The following is a 24,347-nucleotide window of genomic DNA, read 5'->3' on the forward strand; positions in this document are numbered from 1 at the left end:
CTCTCCTCCCCCCCACCCCCCCCACCAACTCTCTCTCCTCCCCCCCACCCCCCCCCGACCAACTCTCTCTCCTCCCCCCAGACCAACTCTCTCTCCTCCCCCCACCCCCCCCGACCAACTCTCTCTCCTCCCCCCCCCCCACCCCCCCCCCCGACCAACTCTCTCTCCTCCCCCCCCGACCAACTCTCTCTCCTCCCCCCCACCCCCCCCGACCAACTCTCTCTCCTCCCCCCCACCCCCCCCGACCAACTCTCTCTCCTCCCCCCCACCCCCCCCCGACCAACTCTCTCTCCTCCCCACCCCCCCCCCGACCAACTCTCTCTCCTCCCCCCCCCCCCCCCCGACCAACTCTCTCTCCTCCCCCACCCCCCCCCCCCCCGACCAACTCTCTCTCCTCCCCACCCCCCCCCCCCCGACCAACTCTCTCTCCTCCCCCCCACCCCCCCACCCCCGACCAACTCTCTCTCCTCCCCCCCACCCCCCCCCGACCAACTCTCTCTCCTCCCCCCCACCCCCGGACCAACTCTCTCTCCTCCCCCCCCCGACCAACTCTCTCTCCTCCCCCCCACCCCCCCCCCCCCCCCCCCCCCGAGTATTGGTGCGGTCAGCCCCCGCTCCTGTCAGTCCTGTCCTGACTGGGACACAGCGAGAAAAAGTTCTGCACTTTGCTCCAGATTAACGCAATTGAGACACGGAAGAACACGCTGAGTGAGGGAGGGCGGCCGGCAGCGCTCATAGCACCAGGTAAGGTTCTGGCCGTCATTCTGCAGTGAATTCACTGCACATGGGTCTCTCTCTTGCTGTCATTTCTTACTTGATACACAAGATAACATTGACTGTACGCCGGTATGGAGGGGCGATGTATTATTTTTTTGTGTGGGACAGAGTTTAAAATATTTACTTATCCCCCCCCCCCATCCGGCCTGTGCGGTCCTTTTCTGCCGGAAGGAGAGGGTGGATTTCGTATTTCATGTGGGTGATTCCCAAAGAGCTCCAATACTCTGGACTCAAGTAGGCGTGAGAGCTGCAGTAGTGCGAGAGAGGGGAGGGGGTGAATTTGATGGCAGAATCGACTGAATCAGGTTTAATTCAAATGTTTTTAAAAAACTAAATACAGTCTGCGCGCGTGAAATTCAACATATGTCACGTGTTCAATCTGCGCACTACTTGTTTAAAGTAGTTGCATTGCTACCGCAAAACCCATATAATGTCACACACACTCCGCTCTTTTCCATTAGTTTTCTTATATAACTCTTCCCAGAGCCACAGGAGTCACTGTGTGTGTGTGTGTGTGTGGGGGGGTGGGTGGGGGCTCTTTAAAATCCCACCCACCTCTTGTGGCGTTTCTCACTCCATTGGTGGGGGGGGGGGTGGGGGGGGCTCTTTAAAATCCCACCCACCTACCCCTCTTGTGTGTTCTCTCACTCCGTGGAGCGAAGCAAAGTTAAGAGGTGATCAGGAAATTTCAATTCATCTGCATAGAATTGAGTCTTGGTCTGTTTGAGATTTGGTGAGAAAATATTCAGACTTCAGAAGATCAAAGTGTGGGAGAGGCTGAAGCCCGGAGCGGCGACTGAAGGCGGTGTGGTGCCTCCTTTTCTTTTTGTCAGACAGGTCCAGCGTGTGACAGGGGTCCTGTGCATAGTGGGCAGCTGCTTGGTGTCATTGTGCCGAAGAAGCTGAATTCACTGTCCTCTTCAGTTGCCGTGAAAACTTGAAATTAGATGTTGGTTAACCTGTATCTAAATCACCAGTTAGTTCCTACCATCCCTTAACTGTGTTGCAAATATTGTGTATTCAATAATTGAGGCTGGTGTTCCAAATAAAGTGGCAAGAGAAGGTTGCTTGTACAATTTGGGTCTGAATATCCCTGCTTATTGCAATGAATGCCAACCAGACTTGTTTGAATCTCTCTCTTGGGGAAAATAGGATTGGAGTGGATAGTTCTAGTTGGAGGTGGCACTGGCACAGAAACAGTGAATCAAATGGCCGCCGATGATACAATTTTGATCGACACCAAAAAGTACCTTGCACCCGATGGCATAACCTGAAAGTGAGCTGTGCGGTCCAAAAGGATTTTGATTGAATAGTTAGCGCTGAAATTGCTGATCTCAGCTGGCAGTAGGAGTATTTTAATCATCCTGTAGTGCCCCTGGGCAAGGGAGGGGGATTTTAATTTCTCTTCGCTTTCCAGTTATCCCTGCTGAAATATGTACGAGTGAATGTTGGTTGAGGACAGACTTAGACTGAGCTCATTTCTTCAGGAGAGGGAGGGGATGCAAATTGGCTTACAAAAGTAACTAAATGACCAGGTTTACTGATCTTCCCATATAGCCAGAGACTGGTGCAAATATAGCAGTGAGCCGTCAAGCTGTCGTTGCTCACTGGACATGTATAGTGGGCACCAGTGCAGCTTGAAGAAAATGAACATGATGCAGAGATCTTCAGCATTGCCTTATGTTCACTTGTAAATCAAAGGTGATGATGTTGCAAAAAGTACAGAAAAGTGTAAAATTGTCTTAAATCAACCTGTATTTTTCTGTTTTTAATTAGTCTATTATATTTCCAGCCTGTGAACTGGAAAATGAACAGTGTTCTTGAGCTGCAGCTTAATATTGAGCGCGTACATGCATGGCATAAACACCTCAAACTAGAGGGGAGAATTTAGTCCCTAGCTCTTGCTCGTTGTTTTTCTTATAATAATTACAACAAAGTCCTTTTTGACACTAGATGTCACATGTTTACATGCATAAATACTTTTGATGCTTATTTTAACAAAGTATGCAGGTAACATCCAATATCAATTAGCAGGAGTGTTTTTCTAAAGGTGTGTGAAATTTTTGAAAGTTGGATAATATCTAAGGATATAAAAATCAAAACTTGTATGCATATGCTTCCTGCTCACAACCTACTTGCCACTTTTTATTTAACACAGTTAAGCTTATATGGATACAACTTTTTCTATCACCCTTTCCACAATGATTATGCTATAGCCACCTCAATCCTGTGTCTCCCAGTGCCTCGACCTCTGCTCAGGAAAAAATTATTTGCTGGAATTAACCCTGTCCGCCAAATGCTTTGTCTTGATGTTGCACTATTAGGACTGTTCAATAATTAAAAACCTAATTGGTGATTTAATGTTTTGATTAAAATGTTTAATCTAATCATCTTTGTTTTAATCACATTTGATTGATGCATTTATTGCATCCATCTGATTTAAGTTTTTATTACTGATGCTATTATTACATTGAATTACATGGAAAATTCAAAAAGTGAATTGTTCATTGTGAAAGATAAGGGAACTCTGACCGCGTGTACAAGTAACTGTCTTTTTCTTTAATGAATTGTCAAGACATTTTTAAAGGTAAATTTACCATTCACAAATATTCCACTTTTAGTGGCTTCTTTCCATAATGCTTTAATTTATTTCCTTCTTGTGTGCTTTCTGGTAAATATTGTTCCATATAACCTAAATTAAATTTGTAATTATTTGTCCTACTTTCCACTTTTAACTTTTTTTCCAAGGCTGGCTCCCTATCTGATTTGCCCCATTTACCCTACCGTACACAATGAAACTGGCATCTGAACCGTTACCCAACCTGGAATAACACCACCTCATCTTTCCTGCCACCCACCGCACAACTCTTAACTGCCCTCGGAAATGACCCAGCAAGCCATTCAGTTGTCAATAAGGTGGCTCAGCACCACCTCCCCAAAGGCAATTGGAGATAGTTTGGGGAAAAAAAATCCCATCAAATGGCAAACTCTTAATGCTCCCTGACTGACAGATTCCTTTATGTTCATTTTCTCAACATCTAATCCTACACATCCCACCACTAAGAGTTGAACAGCTGTGAAACAGTCACGGCAAGGTCGTGCACCAGAGGATTCATCATCAGCTAAACTAAAATCATTTTACATTTGAAAACAAAAGAACGGTTATATGGTGTTTGAAAGCTAAAGTTTTAGAAAAAGTCTCTTTTTCGAAACCCTGTATTTCCCTAACTTCCACAATTACTGAGATAGAAATAGAATCATCAATTGTCAATGTATTAATCACCATATATTAACTGCAATTAATTGTCAACCCTATAAATAATATAACATTAAAGTATTATATAAAAGAAAGGCATAAATATTACTTTCATATGGGGCCTGAATATATTTTAAACTTCTGGACCAGATTTTGATGTCAAAATAATGATGAGGCTAATAACATTTATTGTTGTTTTTGCATGAATGGTATTGGAGCTTTGGGCATGGGGAAAATGCACAGATTAAATACCAATATCCAAAACATGATGCGAATTGCGCTGCATTGCTAACGTTTTCGAAACATTGGGCTAGATTTCATGGAAGACATTGAGTTCCTGCCCCTAGCCATCCCCACCCAATTCCCCCTGCAATTCAACCCAATATTTTACATTTGCTGTGAAGTTGGTGTATTTGCGACTTCCGGTAGCGGCCATGTCCGAATAGGTCGCGCACACGGCAGCTCCCGCCGGGATCGGAGTTTTGGGCCTTTAAACGGAGCGGCAACGGCACTTTGGCAGTGATTCCTGGCGTGGCAAAGGACGCTGGAGAGGTTCCCCCCACTGCTGTATGGAGGAAACCAGGAGCTGGGCCGTTAAAAGAGCGATTGCGGGGAAGCGAGTGGAGCAGGTCCAGGAGGACAAAATGGCGGCCGGTGCGGACTAAGCAGCGTGGGCCCAGTGGTCAAGAGAGCAGCAAGAGTTTCCGAGAAGCTGCTTCGCAGAGCTGAAAACGGAGATGCTGGCCCCTATGAAGGCCTCCATGGAAAAGGTGATGGAGACTCAGAAGGTGCAGGAGAAGGCGATTAAAGAGGTGGAGAGGAAGGTATCTGATAATGAGGATGAGATCCTGGGCCTGGCGGTCAGAGTGGAGGCGCACGAGGCCCTACAAAAGAGATGGCAGGAGAGACTGGATGACCTTGAATATAGGTCTAGGAGTCACAACCTGCGGATTCTGGGCCTCCCTGAAGGTGCGGAGGGGGTGGATGCGAGCACGTATGTGACTACAATGCTGGGGACGTTGATGGGCGCGGGGGCCTTCCCGCGCGGCGCTTGGAACTGGACAGGGCGCACAGAGTCTTCGCAAGGAAGCCTAGGGCGAACGAACCACCGAGGGCGATGGTGATAAGGTTCCACTGCTTCACAGGCAGGGAGCGTGTCTTGCGTTGGGCAAAGAAGGAGCGGAGCAGTAAGTGGGTGAAGGGCGAGATTCGCATATACCAGGACTTGGGAGCTGAACTGGCTAAGAGGCATACGGGATTCAACCGGGCTAAGGCGGTCCTGCACAGCAAAGGGGTGAAGTTTGGGCTCCTGCATCCGGCGAGGCTTTGGGTAACGTACCAGGACAGGCACCATTACTTTGATACGCCGGACGAGACGTGGACATTTATTAAGCATGAAAAGCTGGACTCAAACTAAGGGGCCGCTGCACGTGGGTGAAACACTCTGGCGGGGATGTGAAACCGGTTGTTGGCCTAATGTAAGATTGGTGGTAGAATTTAAGTTGTTCGCTTTTCTTTTCTGCGGTTTTATCTTTTTTTTCTGTGTTTCTCTCAGGGGGCGGGGTAACACCCGGGTTGCGTTTTTCGTTGCACGGGAAGAATCTGGATGGCTCTTGCTCTCTTACCCTGTGGGGAGGGGGGCTTACCCTGTGGGGGAGGGAGGGTTGGGGGCCCGAAGGAGGAGACAATAGTAAGTTTGGAGATAGAGGCAGGAGCGGCCGGGGTCAGCATGGGTCAGCTGATTTACGAAGCGTAATGGGGGGGGGGGGGGGAATCAGTGCTAAGCGGGTGCTTAGCAGGGGGGGGGGGGTTGGGATTGGGGGGTTAGGGGGGTGGGGCGCTGCTTTGCTGACTGAAGGGGAGCCAACTGTTGGGGACGGATGGAGAGTCGGGTTGGGGGGGCCTCCGGCAGGAGGGCTGGAGCAAGCGGGGGGCACGGGCACGTGGCTGGCCGAAAAAGGGAGATGGCTAGTCGGCAGGGAGGGGGGGGGTTCAACCCCCCCGTCCAGGCTGATCACGTGGAATGTGAGGGGTCTGAACGGACCGGTCAAGAGGACGCGTTCTCGCATTTAAAGGGATTAAAGGTGGACGTGGCCATGCTATAGGAGACGCACTTAAAACTCGCTGACCAAACGAGGTTAAGGAGGGGATGGGTGGGCCAGGTGTTCCATTTGGGGCTAGACTCAAAGACCAGAGGGTTGGCAATTCTGGTTAGTAAACGGGTGACATTCGAGGCAAGGAGTATTGTGGTGGACAAGGGGGGCAGGTACATAATGGTGAGTGGCAGGGGGCCCGGGTGGTGTTAGTGAACGTTTATGCCCTGAACTGGGATGACGTGGAATCCATGAGGCGCATGTTGGGTAAAATCCCGGACTTGGAGTCAAGTAACTTGATCATGGGGGGGGGACTTTAACACTGTCCTGGATCCGACACTGGACCGGTGTAAGTCCAGGTCGGGAAAGAGACCGGCGGTGGCCAGGGCCCTGAGGGAGTTCATGGATCAGATGGGGGGCGTGGACCCATGAAGATTCGTGCGACCAAGGGCGAAGGAGTTCTCCTTTTTCTCCCACGTCCACAAAGTCTACTCGCAGATTGACTTTTTTGTGTTCAGGGCGTTAATCCCGAGGGTGGAGGGGGTCGCGTGTTCGGCCATTGCGGTCTCGGACCATGCCCCGCGCTGGGTGGACTTGTGACTGGGGGCGGAATGAGGGAAGTGCCCTCTCTGGAGACTGGATGTGGGACTGCTAGCGGATGAAGAGGTGTGTGGGCGGATAAGGAGGAGCATCCAAAACTATGTGATAACAAATGACACAGGGGAGGTAACAGCAACAACGGTTTGGGAGGCTAAGAAGGCGGTTATCAGAGGGGAGTTAATTTCTATTAGGTCCCACAGAGAGAAGAGGGAGAGGGAGAGGCTGGTGGGAGAGATACTTAGAGTAGACAGGAAGTACGTGGAGGCCCCCGAGGAGGGGCTGCTAAAGGAGCACCGGAGATTGCAGGCGGAGTTCAATTTGCTGACCACTGGGAAGTCGGAGGCACAGCTGAGGAAGGTGAAAGGGGCAGTCTACGAGTATGGGGAGAAAGCAAGTATGCCCCCCCCCCCCCAGGATGCTGGCACACCAACCTCACAGGAGAGAGGCGGCCAGGGAGATCGGGGAAGTGTGGGATAAGGAAGGTAATATGGTCTTGGGCCCAGAGAAGATCAATGAAGTCTTCAAGGAGTTTTATTGTAAACTGTACGAGTCTGAACCCCCGAGGGGAGGGGAAGGGATGAAGCAATTTATGGATCAATTGAGGTTCCCAAGGGTGGACGAAGAGCTGGTGGAGGGTCTGGGGGCCCCGATTGAGTTGGAGGAGATAGTTAAGGGCCTAGCAGGTATGCAGTCGGGCAAGACCCCGGGTCTGGACGGCTTCCCTGTAGAATTTTATAAGAAATTCTCGGAGCTACTGAGCCCACTCCTGCTAAGAACCTTTAACGAGGCAAAGGAGAGAGGAACCCTCCCCCCGGCGCTGTCGCAGGCATTGATCTCGTTCGTTTTGAAGCGGGAGAAGGATCCACTTCAATGTGGGTCCTACACGCCGATATCGCTCCTGAATATGGATGCCAAATTGCTGGCAAACATTTTGGCTACCAGAATAGAGGACTGCGTCCCGGGAGTTGGGGAGGACCAGACGGGTTTCGTCCAGCGCAGGCAATTGAACACAAATGTGAGGAGGCTGCTGAATATTATCATGATGCCCTCAGAAGGATGGGACGCAGAAGTAGTGGCTGCAATGGATTCCGAGAAAGCCTTTGACCGGGTGGAATGGGAGTACCTGTGGGAAGTGTTAGGTAGGTTTGGAATTGGTGAGAGATTCATAGGGTGGGTCAAGATACTGTATCAGGCTCCCATAGCAAGTGTATCCATGAACCGACTGAGGTCGGAGTATTTTAGACTGCATCGAGGGACGAGGTAGGGGTGCCCCCTATCCCCGCTACTGTTTGCCCTGGCAATTGAGCCATTGGCCATAGCGCTGAGGACTTCAAGGAACTGGAGGGGGCTGGTCCGGGGTGGGGGGGGGGAGCTCCGGGTTTCCCTCTACGCAGACGACCTGCTATTGTTTTTTCGGACCCGCCAGAGAGGATGGGGGAAGGTCATGCAGATCCTAAGGGACTTTGGGAGCTTCTCTGGGTACAAGTTGAACGTGGGGAAAAGTGAGCAGTTTGTGATCCACGCTAGGGGTTGGGAGGAGAGACTGGGGGAGCTCCCGCTCAAGACGGCGGAGAGAAGCTTTCGTTACCTAGGTATACAGGTGGCTAGGAACTGGGATACCCTGCACAGGCTCAATCTATCTTGGCTTGTAGAGCAGATGGAGGGAGACTTTACAAGGTGGGATATGCTCCCGCTTTCCCTGGCGGGAAGGGTGCAGACTGTGAAGATGACAGTTCTCCCCAGATTCCTGTTTGTTTTTCAGTGCCTTCCCATCTTCATCCCCAAATCCTTCTTCAAGCGGGTGAACAGGATTATCACAGGATTTGTGTTGGCAAACAAGACCCCGCGAGTTAAAAGACTGTTTTTGGAGCGCAGCCGTGGGGGGGGGGGGGGGGGGGGTTGGCACTACCGAACTTCTGTAGCTAAAGGGGGGGGGGGGTTGGCACTGCCGAACCGCTGTAGCTACTATTGGGCGGCTAATGTGGCCATGATTAGAAAATTAATAATGGAGGAGGGGTCGGCGTGGGGGCGTCGTCATGCAAAGGCACCAGCCCAGGGGCACTAATGGCACCGCCGCCGTTCTCGCCAGCACGATACACCACAAGCCCGGTGGTGACGGCGGCACTGAGGGTCTGGGGTCAGTGGAGATGGCACAGGAAGGAAGAGGGGGCCTCAGTTTGGACCCCGATACGGAACAACCATAGATTTGCTCCGGGCAAGATAGACGGGGGGTTTCAAGGCTGGCATAGGGCAGGCATTCGAAGGATGGGAGACCTGTTTATAGATGGGACTTTCCCTAGCTTGAAGGCGCTGGAGGAGAAGTTCATCGTACCCCCGGGAAATGCCTTCAGATACCTCCAAGTCCGCGACTTTCTCAAAAAACAGGTGGGGACATTTCCGTTGCTACCCCCTCGATGGATACAGGACAGGGTGGTGTCTGGCATCTGGGTAGGAGAGGGGAAGGTGTTGGACATCTACCAAGAGCTGCAGGAGGCGGAGGAAGCCTCAGTGGAGGAACTGAAGGGCAAGTGGGAGGAGGAGCTAGATGAGGGCCTGTGGTCTAATGCCCTGGGCAGGGTGAATTCTTCCTCATCATGTGCCAGGCTCAGCTTAATCAGTTTAAGGTGGTACACCGGGCTCACTTGACGACGATGAGAATGAGCAAGTTCTTGGGGGTGGAGGACAGGTGTGCGAAGTGTTCAGGGAGTCCGACGAGCCATGTCCATATATTCTGGGCATGCCCGGTGCTCAAAAGAATTCTGGCAGGGCTTTGCGAGGGCTATGTCCAGGATTTTGGACACGCGGGTGAAGCCGAGTCCAACAATAGCGATATTTGGAGTGTCGGAGGATCCGGGAGTGCAGGAAGTGAAAGAGGCCGAGGTGTTGGCCTTTGCCTCCCTGGTAGCCCGGAGATGGATCTTGTTAATGCGGAGAGACCCGAAACCCCCGAGTGTGGAGACCTGGGTTAGTGACATGGCTGGGTTCCTCAGCCTGGAGTGAATAAAGTTTGCTTTGAGAGGGTCCTTGCTGGGGTTCTCCCGGCGGTGGCAACCTTTCCTTGACTTTCTAGGGGAGCGGTAAAATGTCATCAGCAGCAGCAATCGGGGGGGGGGGGGCGGGGGAGGAGGAGGGGGGTGGGTCGGGGGGGGTGGATGGGGAGGGGGGATCAGAGGGTTCGGGGAAGAGGGGGGTGGGAGGGGGCGTCGGGGAAGGGGGGGTGAGGAGGGTGTGGGGGGGAGGCTCAGGTGGGGGAACTGTCTATTTAATGTATATTTTCTTTTTGTATCATGATGACAGCCACCTAGTTTTGTTAAATATTTTCCATTTATTTTTCTGTTATTAGTTATGTAAAAATTCTGTTTGAAAAAAACTTTAATAAAAACAATTAAGAAAAAAAAGGTTGCTGTATTTGCATAGTAATTCAAGAGAGTGCAAGACTGATGCTGATATTAAAAGCGAGCAATTTGCAAGTGCATATACTTTTGCTATACAGTATAGGAAGTAGTGATGACTACCAATGAGCCTTTTTGGCATTGAAAGCACCAGAGGTATGGAATCCCATTCCTTTTTTGGTTTGCTATTGGGCAATTTTTAAAATGTAATTAGTTTTTCCTTTTTCGCAATTAAATCTTTATTTTTCTTTGTGTATTGCTTTTTCTGTACATGGTTTAACATAGAATTCACTGCATCTCACTGCCCCCTGTATTTATTTCCCAAACAAAGAGCTTTGACAAAGAGTCATCGGACTCTAAACGTTAGCTCTCTTCTCTCCCTACAAATGCTGCCAGACCTGCTGAGATTTTCCAGCATTTTCTCTTTCGTTACTCTGTTGGTTGTTCTCTTGGGTCACAGGTGCCCTGTTTCACCCACTGTACCATCATCAACTCATGCTTTCAGCATCTTCATGAGCAAAATGTTTTTAAGATGAAGGGTGCAGGGGAAATTTTAACTAACAACTGACACTATGAGATCCCTGCTGCAGAAATGTCTATACCCCTGGTTCTATTATCTCCAACCTTTAACCTCATGCCTCCTGAAGTCTGCATTCTTCTGTTCCTATGTACAACATCAACGCAGGAGATTGATTTAGTAGTGTTTATACATTAACTGTTTCACTTAAGTCAGAATAATATATATTCCAAATAAACCCTGATCTTGTCACTTTTTAATGAGAACAGGTAGAAGAACCTGCAAAGTAAAATGTGCCCAAAAATTTGACTTTAGTTGGAAAAAGGCGCCTGACCTTCAGTGTTTCCGCTCTAAATTGGCACGAATAAAAAAATTGGTAAAATAAGTAAATTATAGCAACAGTAACTTGCCTATTTACAATATGGATAATGACCTAAAGTTGGGAGGCTGAATTGATCAACAAGCATGACGTAAAGAAAGAGGTTTTTAAAGGTGGGGAAAGAAGTAGGAGGAGGAGTTGTCTGGATGGAGCATTGCAGAATTCAGGCAGTTGGTATGTTAAAAGGTTTTTATGTGTGGGGGAGAGGAGGGGACATCAGTCAAAAGAATAAATAATGGCGGTTGTAGAGGTAGGAAAGAATAAGGTGATAGGAGGATGAAAAGGTTTAAGGTAATATGCTGGCACATGTTCAGTGGCGGATAGGAGTGTGTCATATGGTATATTGGAGTTTAAAGCTGGTAGAAATCAGGTGCATTTTAGCAAGTGAATTTACTGTATGATATAGTTATACATGCAGGAAAAACTGAAAACTATGAACAGTTTGGATGGTTGGTCAGTGCCTCATAGTTTTGTGAATGCGCGCAGATGATCTGGCACGCATGCGCAGTGCGGCCGCATTTGTTTTACATGTTGCGGCCGTTTTGAAGGCCGCTTGCAGCCGGCGTTATTAACAGCCGGCTGTTGCGTGCAGATTTGCGCGATCAGGAACGGGCGGCTCCGCGACCCTCCCGACATCCGCCCGCGACCCACCCGCGGGTCGCGCCCCCGAGTTTGACAATGCCTAATGTAATCTGACGTATTCTGCTATAGTTATTGACGACAGGAACTGTACCACTTTAGTGTCTTACAATCTGGCAATGGACTCCTATTGTTAATTGTGTTGTACATAATGCTTTAAAAGAGAAGTTTATATTTTTGTAGATTGGAAAAGGGTAGAAGACTATCAATTATTTAAGGGCCTTAAATAAATAGAATTTTTTTCTGGTTTTATCTCCAGCTCCAACTAGAATATATATATGTTCACAAAATACTTTTAAGTTCATCACTTTGCCTGCAATATTTTATTGGACACAACATTATTCATAAGAACTCCTGATCATAGAGCTTATGTCTGGTGTATATCCCTGATGTGGATTTATGTGGACACTGAAGTAAACATGTCCACTGAATGAGACTCATTGGTTTTAGCTTTTGGTGAGATCAAAGTGTGGTATGGTAAGGGGTTTGTAATCTTGGTAACAGAAGACAGTGGATTGGCTGATGCAAATATTTTAGGAGGGTGGAGAGAAGGAAGAAAATATCAGACCAGTGTAGCGAGCCTATTTGATTTTTTCCCTTGGAGAAGGAGCATTCAAAAAATAGATACAGTACAAATAGTGTCTTTTGTCTGCGGTTCTTAAGTAAAACTCCCAATTCATCATCAGCAAGTTAATATATGTTTTGCTACCCATTTCCACTGCTAATTGGTGATAATCAGGGCAGGCCTGAGGCTGAATGGTCTACTCGTGTTCCTATATAATGTGCTTGGGGAAGTTGACTATTTATTTTTCCTGTGTGTCCAAAAATAAAGAAAAATATCAAGGGTTTAATTGCTGATATTTACTAAGCAGCAAAGAAATGCAATCATTGTTTTTGACTGAGACTTTAATAACGTATCACTGGGCCTCTTGGATTTAAAAATGAAAATTTGATGATAACTACTTGCCTCCAGTTGTTGGGAGCTCTTTTCCCATTTTCTCCATTTAACACTCCCTGCAGTAGCCCTGCTGCAACCTGTTCAGACACTCGCACGGATCCTGGAGTTACCAGCATCATTTATTTTCTTTTGTTACCACACCTGCATATGGACCATTTTGAAACACTGGGAGTTGCTTAGTTTGTACCATGCACTGTTGAAATGGCTTGAGTGCTGAAGCACATTGAATTAATGATTTTACAATGAAAAATGCAATTCCCTCAATGCTGCCTCAATAACGCAGCCAATATTGTCATCAATACAGTTTTGATAAAAATAAGACCGCAAACGTAAAAAAAAATTTCAGGGAGCACACACAATTTTCCTTTTGAAGAGAATCTTACCATTTCTTTTTTTTAGTTTTCATTGCAACATATTAGAAATTCTTTAAAATTTTTAGATTGAAAATATCATTCGCAGTTCACATTAATGGACATGTCACTAAAATAATAATCTTCATTGGCACAAGTAGGCTATTACATCTTTAAGGGCAATATTAATTTAAATGCCATAAATACATTTATTTCACCCCTGGGTAATTCCATAATAGTCATATCGTAGTATAGCATAAAACTGGGCAAGTTATCAGGCTGTATTCGTTGGAGAATGTTTGTGTTCCAAACAAGAGGAGCCTGTATCGTGCCACCTACAGTCAGCAGAGGTGGAGTGTGGTATGAATGTATCTCAGAATTTACTGTGTAAATAGCCAACATCTGACATTTATTCTACAAACGGCTTTCAACTTTTATTTTTCTTTAAATACAGGTGTTACATTTGGTCATGGCAGCTTCTTTACCAAGGACCCTTGGTGAATTACAACTCTATCGCATTCTACAGCGAGCCAATCTCTTGTCTTATTATGATGCTTTCATTCAGCAAGGGGGAGACGACGTACAGCAGCTCTGTGAAGCAGGGGAGGAGGAATTCTTGGAGATTATGGCACTAGTTGGCATGGCTAGCAAACCTCTGCATGTCAGGAGGTTGCAAAAAGCTTTGAGAGACTGGGTGACAAATCCCTCTGTCTTCAATCAACCCCTGAACTCTCTCCCAGTCAGCAGCATTCCACTGTACAAAATATCTGAGAGCTCAGCTGCTTTTCCTGGGCCACATTCTAACAGTAATGAAAGAAACAGTAACCTCCGGGATCCTCCTGTGAAGTTTCCAAAATGCTTAACAGCGATGTGTGGTCAGGGAGTGGGAGTTAATAAGTCTGGCGTGGCAGGGAATTCACCACTGCAAATTTGCAGTGAACTACGGTTCTGGCAAGGGCATTCCACTACTGAGAGTGAACAGAGTCTTTCCCCTGCTGATCCTGCGTCTCCATCTTCGCCAAAAGAAAATGGTGAAATTCTTGATGCCGCTGCAGTTGTTGCAATTACAGAATCTGTTGAGCGTTTGATTCAAGGTATTCCAAAAACAGACCGAAATGAAGTGAAAGAATTTTTAAAAACCAATAAGAAGTTAGCAAAAATGATTAGTCACATCTTTGACATGACTGATGGTGACCCTCACAAAGAAGAAGAAATCCGAAAATATAGTGCAATATATGGACGGTTTGATTCCAAAAGGAAGGATGGAAAGCATCTTACACTTCATGAGGTACAGGAATTTTGCCATCTCATGCTCCACTCTTTTAGATTGTTCCCTTTGCAGCATTTTGCTTTCTGCAGTCCTCAGTAAAAATGTAGAACCCACAATTTCTTTAATGTTGGTGTTTCGCCACAATGATCAGATTAGGCATATACTTCTGTATTGGAAAGTGGGCACAATTTCAGCTCCCGCCCTAGTTTAGAAATGACAGATCTTCATGCATATGTTCGTAGTGGGTGGGAGTGCTGTCTGCCTTGGGTACTCAGATCTGTTACAAGAATGTGCAAAGCAAGTAGTTTAGTCATTAGTGTTCTATGCTTACTTTCCAATAAACCTTGTCTGAGTAATTAATTTTTAAAAATCTGAACTTTATTTAAAAGTTAAATTGCTTAGAGTTCCCTGCTAACTTTGCCCTAAAAATAACATTAGTTCTGGCCTAACAACCATTCAAGCGTGAGAAAGTCATAGTTTTGTCAAAACCACATGAGTCCCACTAATTTGCCTATTGTATTGGATATCAGCATATTGTAAACAAAAGTACGTTTGAGGTCAGGATTGCAATGTTGCCAATGTTGGCTTTGTATTTGTTAACCAATTACATTTTATTCAAAATTTGCATATATTACATTAGGTCAAGAATTGTTGACCACTTTTTCCAGAATTATCAATATATATATAGTATTAATGAATCAAAAGAAAACATTTAAGAAATGTTCAAGAATTTTGTTATACAGATTAAACCTAGCCTTCTTTGAACACCGCTTCTAAGCAAGTCGTTTTCATCATTTGGTCCAGATTTTGCTTGGGGTGGGGGCGGGAAGAGGGGACATTTTCCCTCAAACGTTTGTCCCGTAAGTTGCTGGAAGTGTGAGCTGCTAACAGCATGAAGAGCAAAATGTTGATTTGGAACATTGGACAACAGGACTAATTGTCATCTATTCTCAATCTACATGAACAACAAAGAAGGAAATGGGAAAATTCCAGTAAAGAAAGAGAGGAAAATAAAGATTGGATTCAGAACAAAAAAGGAAAAGTAAGAAAAATAAAAATCTCTTAAGAGTTACCCAACCACGTGTAGGCATGAGACTCCATAGTTTACTTTAGCTCCTTTCCGGGTTGATTGGTGTTCTTTGAATATAAATTTCCTCGACCAGGCGCCAGAATGCGGCGTCTAGGGGCTTTTCACAGTAACTTCATTGAAGCCTACGTGTGACAATAAGCGATGATGATGATGATTATTATTATCATTCTTTAAAAAAGTAGCAGTTTTAGCCTTCTGTGACCAGTTTAATTGTAAATTAACACAGCCTTGGTTCAAATATGGACAAAAGAGCTAAATGTCAGAGGTGAGGTGAGAGTGACTGCCCTTGACATCAAAGCAGCATTTGACCAAGTATGGCATCAAGGATGCCTGGAGTCAATGGGAATCGGGGGGGGGGAAACTCTCTGCTGGTTGGAGTCATACCTGGCACAAAGGAAGATGGCTGCGGTGGTTGGAGGTCAATCATGTCAACTCCAGGACATCCCTGCAGGTGTTCCGCAGGGTAGTTCCCTAGGCCCAACCATCTTCAGATGCTTCATCAATGACCTCCCTTCCATCATAAGGTCAGAATTGGGGATGCTTGCAGATAACTGCATAATGTTCAGCACCATTCATGACTACTCAGATAATGAAGCAGTCAATGTCCAAATACAGCAAGACATGGACAATATCCAGGCTTGGGCTGACAATGGCAAGTTACATTCACGCCACACAAGTGCCAGGCAATTACCATCTCCTACAAGAGAGGATTTAACCACCGCCTCTTGACATTCAATGGTATTACCATCGCTGAATTACCCCCAATCAACATCCTGCAGGTTACCATTAACTGGACTAGCGACATTAATACTGTGGCTACCAGGGCGGGTCAAAGGCGAGGAATCCTATGATGAGTAACTCACCTCCTGAGCCCTCCAAAGCCTGCCCACCATCTACAAGGCACAAGTCAGGAGTATAATGGAATACTCTCCACTTGCCTGGATGAGTGCAGCTCCAACAACACTCCAGAGGCTCAACACCATCCAGGACAAAGCAGTCCGCTTGATTGCTCCCCCTTCCACAAACATTCAAACCCTCCACCACCGACAAACAGTGACAGCCGTGTGTAACCATCTGCAAGATAGACTGCAGTAACTCACCAAAGTTCCATAGACCACACCTTCCAAACTCATGCTCACTACCATCTAGAAGGACAAGAGCAGAAGATACCTGGGAACCTCACCGCCTGGAGGTTCCCCTCCAAGTCACTCACCATCCTGATTTGGAAATAATCGCCGTTCCTTCACCTTCGCTGGGACAACATCCTGAAACTCCCTACCTAACAGCACTGGGTGTATGTACACCTCAGGGACTGCAGCGGTTCAAGAAAGCAACTCACCACCACCTTCTGAAGGGCAACTAGGGATGGCAATATTTCAGTACAAAGAACAAAGAAACGTACAGCACAGGAACAGGCCCTTCGGCCCTCGAAGCCCGTGCCGACCATGCTGCCCGACTAAACTACAGTCTTCAACACTTTCTGGGCCCGTATCCCTCTATTCCCATCCTATTCATGTATTTGTCAAGATGCCCCTTAAATGTCACTATCGTCCCTGCTTCCACCACCTCCTCCGGTAGCAAGTTCCAGGCACCCACTACCCTCTGTGTAAAAAGCTTGCCTCGTACATCTACTCTAAACCTTGCCCCTCTCACCTTAAACCTATGCCCCCTAGTAATTGACCCTTCTACCCCAGGGAAAAGCCTCTGACTATCCACTCTGTCTATGCCCCTCATAATTTTGTAGACTTCTATCAGGTCGCCCCTCAACCTCCTTCGTTCCAGTGAGAACAAACCGAGTTTATTCAACCGCTCCTCATAGCTAATGCCCTCCATACCAGGCAACATTCTGGTAAATCTCTTCTGCACCCTCTCTAAAGCCCCCACATCCTTCTGGTAGTGTGGCGACCAGAATTGAACAGTATACTCCAAGTGTAGCCTAACTAAGGTTCTATACAGCTGCAACATGACTTGCCAATTCTTATACTCAATGCCCCGGCCAATGAAGGCAAGCATGACGTATGCCTTCTTGACTACCTTCCCCACCTGTGTTGCCCCTTTCAGTGACCTGTGGACCTGTACTCCTAGATCTCTTTGACTTTCAATACTCTTGAGGGTTCTACCATTCACTGTATATTCCCTACCTGCATTAGACCTTCCAAAATGCATTACCTCACATTTGTCCGGATTAAACTTCATCTGCCATCTCTCCGCCCAAGTCTCCAAACAATCTAAATCCTGCTGTATCCTCTGACAGTCCTCATCGCTATCCGCAATTCCACCAACCTTTGTGTCGTCTGCAAACTTACTAATCAGACCAGTTACATTTTCCTCCAAATCATTTATATATACTACAAACAGCAAAGGTCCCAGCACTGGTCCCTGTGGAACACCACTGGTCACAGCCCTCCCATTAGAAAAGCATCCTTCCATTGCTACTCTCTGCCTTCTATGACCTAGCCAGTTCTGTATCCACCTTGCCAGCTCACCCCTGATCCCGTGTGACTTCACCTTTTGTACTAGTCTACCATGAGGGACCTTGTCAAAGGCCTTACTGAAGTCCATATAGACAATATCCACTGCCTTACCTGCATCAATCATCTTTGTGACCTCTTCGAAAAACTCTATCAAGTTAGTGAGACACGACCTCCCCTTCACAAAACCATGCTGCCTCTCACTAATACGTCCGTTTGCTTCCAAATGGGAGTAGATCCTGTCTCGAAGAATTCTCTCCAGTAATTTCCCTACCACTGAAGTAAGGCTCACCGGCCTGCAGTTCCCTGGATTATCCTTGCTACCCTTCTTAAACAGAGGAACAACATTGGCTATTTTCCAGTCCTCCGGCACATCACCTGAAGACAGTGAGGATCCAAAGATTTCTGTCAAGGCCTCAGCAATTTCCTCTCCAGCCTCCTTCAGTATTCTGGGTTAGATCCCATCAGGCCCTGGGGACTTATCTATCTTAATATTTTTCAAGACGCCCAACACCTCGTCTTTTTGGATCTCAATGTGACCCTGGCTATCTACACACCCTTCTCCAGGCTCAACATCTCCCAATTTCTTCTCTTTGGTGAATACTGATGCAAAGTATTCATTTAGTATCTTGCCCATTTCCTCTGGCTCCACACGTAGATTCCCTTGCCTATCCTTCAGTGGGCCAACCCTTTCCCTGGCTACCCTCTTGCTTTTTATGTACGTGTAAAAAGACTTGGGATTTTCCTTAACCCTATTTGCCAATGACTTTTCGTGACCCCTTATAGCCCTCCTGACTCCTTGCTTAAGTTCCTTCCTACTTTCCTTGTATTCCACGCAGGCTTCGTCTGTTCCCAGCCTTTTAGCCCTGACAAATGCCTCCTTTTTCTTTTTGACGAGGCCTACAATATCTCTCGTTATCTAAGGTTCCCGAAAATTGCCGTATTTATCCTTCTTCCTCACAGGAACATGCCGGTCCTGAATTCCTTTCAACTGACACTTGAAAGCCTCCCACATGTCAGATGTTGATTTGCCCTCAAACATCCGCCCCCAATCTATGTTCCTCAGTTCCCGCCTAATATTGTTATAATTAGCCTTCCCCCAATTTAGCACATTCATCCTGGAACCACTCTTATCCTTGTCCACCAGTACTTTAAAACTTACTGAATTGTGGTCACTGTTCCCGAAATGCTCCCCTACTGAAACTTCTACCACCTGGCCGGGCTCATTCCCCAATACCAGGTCCAGTACCGCCCCTTCCCTAGTTGGACTGTCTACATATTGTTTTAAGAAGCCCTCCTGGATGCTCCTTACAAACTCCGCCCCGTCTAAGCCCCTGGCACTAAGTGAGTCCCAGTCAATATTGGGGAAGTTGAAGTCTCCCATCACCACAACCCTGTTGTTTTTACTCTTTTCCAAAATCTGTCTACCTATCTGCTCCTTTATCTCCCGCTGGCTGTTGGGAGGCCTGTAGTAAACCCCCAACATTGTGACTGCACCCTTCTTATTCCTGATCTCTACCCATATAGCCTCACTGCCCTCTGAGGTGTCCTCCTGCAGTACAGCTGTGATATTCTCCCTAACCAGTAGCGGAACTCCGCCTCCCCTTTTACATCCCCCTCTATCCCGCCTGAAACATCTAAATCCTGGAGCGTTTAGCTGCCAATCCTGCCCTTCTCTCAACCAGGTCTCTGTAATGGCAACAACATCATAGTTCCAAGTACTAATCTAAGCTCTAGGTTCATCTGCCTTACCCGTAATACTTCTTGCATTAAAACATATGCACTTCAGGCCACCTCTGCCTCAGAGCCCCACTGTCCCTATTCCCTAGATCTCCCTCAATGCTCTCACCTTCTGACCTATTGCTCCCGTGCCCACCCCCCTGCCATACTAGTTTAAACCCTCCCGTGTGACACTAGCAAACCTCGCGGCCAGGATATTTATGCCTCTCCAGTTTAGATGCAACCCATCCTTCCTACATAGGTCACACCTGCCCCGGAAGAGCTCCCAGTGGTCCAGATAACGGAAACCCTCCCTCCGACACCAGCTGTTTAGCCACGTGTTTAGCTGCTCTATCTTCCTATTTCTAGCCTCACTGGCACGTGGCACAGGGAGTAATCCCGAGATTACAACCCTAGAGGTCCTGTCTTTTAACTTTCTGCCTAGCTCCCTGAACTCCTGCTGCAGGACCTCATGCCCCTTCCTGCCTATGTCGTTAGTACCAATATGTACAACGACCTCTGCCTGTTTGCCCTCCCCCTTCAGGATGCCCTCTACCCGTTCGGAGACATCCTGGACCCTGGCACCAGGGAGGCAACATATCATCCTGGAGTCTCTTTCATGTCCACAGAAGCACCTATCTGTGCCCCTGACTATAGAGTCCCCTATTACTATTGCTCTTCTGCGCTTTGACCCTCCCTTCTGAACATCAGAGCGAGCCGTGGTGCCTCTGCTCTGGCTGCTGCTGTTTTCCCCTGATAGGCTATCCCCCCCGACAGTATCGAAAGGGGTATACCTGATCGAGAGGGGGACAACCAATGGGGATTCCTGCACTGACTGCCTGCCCTTTCTGGTGGTCACCCATTTCTCTGCCTGCACCTTGGGTGTGACCACATTTATATAACTGTGATCTATGACGCTTTCTGCCACCTGCATGCTCCTAAGTGCATCCAATTGCTGCTCCAACCGAACCATGCGGTCTGTGAGGAGCTCCAGTTGGGTGCACTTTCTGCAGATGAAGCCATCCGGGACACAGGAAGCCTCCCGGACCGGCCACATCTCACAGTCAGAGCACTGCACCCCTCTAACTGACATTGCATCAATTAATTAAAATTTAAAGTTTTAAAAAACATTAAAAAAATATATTTAAAACATTTTTTCAAAGTTACTGTTAACTATCTGGAGCAAAATTCTCCATCCCGCCCCGCCACATTTCTGCCCCGACCGGCCGGCGGGAGTCTCCGTTACACCGGCCGGTCAATGGGGTTTCCCATTGTGGGGCACCCCCACGCCGTCGGGAAACCCCCTGGCGCCGGCAAAACGGAGACTCCCGCCGGTGGAGAATGACGCCCCTGTTTCCTAGCACTAGATTTCTAATATAAATGCGAAAGCTAAATATAGTGTACTCCGATCTCTGGTTTAGATACCCCTCTAAATTATAATTAAGTAATTATGTTTAATTTAGTTTCCAATGCTTAATTTTTTTAATTTGTGTAGATTCCCAACCAGCCACTCAGGTCACAGCTTTTCTGTGATGTCACTTCAGTTTCCCCCTAACACACACAATTTGAAAAAGGTATAAAAGTAAAAATGAGTAAAAATCACTTACTTACCTTCTTACCTTCTGAGTGTCTTAGATGTTCTCAGGTTCTGTCCCTGACAGAGACTGCTCCTCCTCCTCCGAACGGCTCCCGAAACTAGGCCGCGATCTTTTAAAATCTCCGCTCTGACACGCAGCTCCTGCGCTTTTTAAATCTCCCAGTAAGCGCAGGGAAGGTGGTAAAAGAGGAGGAGGGGTGGCATTGTTAGTCAAGGACAGTATTACGGTGGCAGAAAGGACGTTTGATGAGGACCCGTCTACTGAGGTAGTATGGGCTGAGGTTAGAAACAGGAAAGGAGAGGTCACCCTGTTAGCGGTTTTCTATAGGCCTCCGAAAAGTTCCAGAGATGTAGAGGAAAGGATTGCAAAGATGATTCTGGATAGGAGCGAAAGCAACAGGGTAGTTGTTATGGGGGACTTTAACTTTCCAAATATTGACTGGAAACGCTATAGTTCGAGTACTTTAGATGGGTCAGTTTTTGTCCAATGTGTGCAGGAGGGTTTCCTGACACAGTATGTAGATAGGCCAACGAGAGGCGAGGCCATATTGGATTTGGTACTGGGTAATGAACCAGGACAGGTGTTAGATTTGGAGGTAGGTGAGCACTTTGGTGATAGTGACCACAATTCAATTACGTTTACTTTAGTGATGGAAAGGGATAGGTATATACCGCAAGGCAAGAGTTATATCTGGGGGAAAGGCAATTATGATGCAATGAGGCAAGACTTAGGATGCATCGGATGGAGAGGAAAACTGCAGGGGATGGGCACAATGGAAATGTGGAGCTTGTTCAAGGAACAGCGACTGCGTGTCCTTGATAAGTATGTACCTGTCAGGCAGGGAGGAAGTGGTCGAGCAAGGGAACCGTGGTTTACTAAAGAAGTCGAAACACTTGTCAAGAGGAAGAAGGAGGCTTATGTAAAGATGAGACATGAAGGTTCAGTTAGGGCGCTCGAATGTTACAAGTTAGCTAGGAAGGACCTAAAGAGAGAGCTAAGAAGAGCCAGGAGGGGACATGAGAAGTCTTTGGCAGGTAGGATCAAGGATAACCCTAAAGCTTTCTATAGATATGTCAGGAATAAAGGAATGACTTGGGTAAGAGTAGGGCCAGTCAAGGACAGTAGCGGGAAGTTGTGCGTGGAGTCCGAGGAGATAGGAGAGGTGCTAAATGAATATTTTTCGTCAGTATTCACACAGGAAAAAGATAGTGTTGTTGAGGAGAATACTGAGATTCAGGCTACTAGACTAGAAGGGCTTGAGGTTCATAAGGAGGAGGTGTTAACAATTCTGGAAAGTGTGAAAATAGATAAGTCCCCTGGGCCAGATGGGATTTATCCTAGGATTCTGTGGGAAGCTAGGGAGGAGATTGCTGAGCCTTTGGCTTTGATCTTTAAGTCATCTTTGTCTACAGGAATAGTGCCAGAAGACTGGAGGATAGCAAATGTTGTCCCCTTGTTCAAGAAGGGGAGTAGAGAAAACCCCGGTAACTATAGACCAGTGAGCCTTACTTCTGTTGTGGGCAAAATCTTGGAAAGGTTCATAAGAGATAGGATGTATAATCATCTGGAAAGGAATAATTTGATTAGAGATAGTCAACACGGTTTTGTGAAAGGTAGGTCGTGCCTCACAAATCTTATTGAGTTCTTTGAGAAGGTGACCAAACAGGTGGATGAGGGTAAAGCAGTTGATGTGGTGTATATGGATTTCAGTAAAGCGTTTGATAAAGTTCCCCACGGTAGGCTACTGCAGAAAATACGGAGGCATGGGATTCAGGGTGATTTAGCAGTTTGGATCAGAAATTGGCTAGCTGGAAGAAGGCAAAGGGTGGTGGTTGATGGGAAATGTTCAGACTGGAGTCCAGTTACTAGTGGTGTACCACAAGGATCTGTTTTGGGGCCACTGCTGTTTGTCATTTTTATAAATGAACTGGAGGAGGGAGTAGAAGGATGGGTGAGTAAATTTGCAGATGACACTAAAGGCGGTGGAGTTGTGGACAGTGCGGACGGATGTTACAAGTTACAGAGGGACATAGATAAGCTGCAGCACTGGGCTGAGAGGTGGCAAATGGAGTTTAATGCAGAAAAGTGTGAGGTGATTCATGTTGGAAGGAATAACAGGAAGACAGAGTACTGGGCTAATGGTAAGATTCTTGGCAGTGTGGATGAGCAAAGAGATCTCGGTGTCCATGTACATAAGATCCCTGAAAGTTGCCACCCAGGTTGAGAGGGTTGTTAAGAAGGCATACGGTGTGTTAGCTTTTATTGGTAGAGGGATTGAGTTTCGGAGCCATGAGGTCATGTTGGAGCTGTACAAAACTCTGGTGCGGCCGCATTTGGAGTATTGCGTGCAATTCTGGTCGCCGCATTATAGGAAGGATGTGGAAGCATTGGAAAGGGTGCAGAGGAGATTTACCAGAATGTTGCCCGGTATGGAGGGAAGATCTTATGAGGAAAGGCTGAGGGACTTGAGGCGGTTTTCGTTAGAGAGAAGATAGTTAAGAGGTGACTTAATTGAGGCATACAAGATGATCAGAGGATTGGATAGGGTGGACAGTGAGAGCCTTTTTCCTCAGATATTGATGTCTTGCACGAGGGGACACAGCTTTAAATTGGGGGGAGATAGCTATAAGACAGATGTCAGAGGTAGGTTCTTTACTCAGAGAGTAGTCAGGGCGTGGAATGCCCTGCCTGCAACAGTAGTGGATTTGCCAACACTAAGGGCATTCAAATGGTCATTGGATAGACATATGGATGATAAGGGAATAGTGTAGATGGGCTTTAGAGTGGTTTCACAGGTCGGCGCAACATCGAGGGCCGATGGGCCTGTACTGCGCTATAATGTTCTAAATGCTGGCCAAACCAGCGACGTCCACATCCCTTAAATGAATTTTTTTTAAATGCAACAATTTAATAAAACTCCACTGGGAGGTTGAGGGCACGCTGCTGTTTTTGCAAAGCTTGTGAGGGTGTGATGCAAACTTGTAATGATCTTAAAGCCATGTATCTTTTGCTTGCCACAAGTAGCTGAACAATTCACTCCTTTACACAATGGCAAGCACCGTTAAACTGGCTGTCATGCCAACACCTTCCAAATCCACGAGCGCTACCATCTAGGACAAAGGCAGCGGGCACACTGGAACACTACCCTTAGGAAGTTCCCCTCCAAGCCACCCACTAGCCTGGCTTGGAAATATATCACCATTCCTTCATTATTGCTGGGTAGAAATCCTGGAACTCC

The 24,347-nt window shown here is 47.1% G+C and overlaps 1 protein-coding gene across 2 annotated transcripts in view; it reads left to right on the top strand.

Moving 5' to 3' along the window:
- The window catches only part of LOC140392772 (NGFI-A-binding protein 1-like), a 175,182-nt gene that overhangs the window by 95,262 nt on the left and 55,573 nt on the right, over positions 1-24,347 (top strand). Inside the window, exons 1-2 of one of the 2 annotated variants that reach the window (XM_072478400.1) lie at positions 598-744; positions 13,416-14,249. In XM_072478400.1, the coding sequence (XP_072334501.1) occupies positions 13,431-14,249 (819 nt within the window). In that variant the 5' untranslated portion in view covers positions 598-744; positions 13,416-13,430. Of the gene's footprint in view, positions 1-597; positions 745-13,415; positions 14,250-24,347 lie in introns of those variants that run through there. The other variant, XM_072478408.1, reaches the window with a different exon arrangement.

The sequence above is a fragment of the Scyliorhinus torazame genome, chromosome 2 (assembly GCF_047496885.1).
Source record: "Scyliorhinus torazame isolate Kashiwa2021f chromosome 2, sScyTor2.1, whole genome shotgun sequence".
Taxonomy (NCBI): domain Eukaryota; kingdom Metazoa; phylum Chordata; class Chondrichthyes; order Carcharhiniformes; family Scyliorhinidae; genus Scyliorhinus; species Scyliorhinus torazame.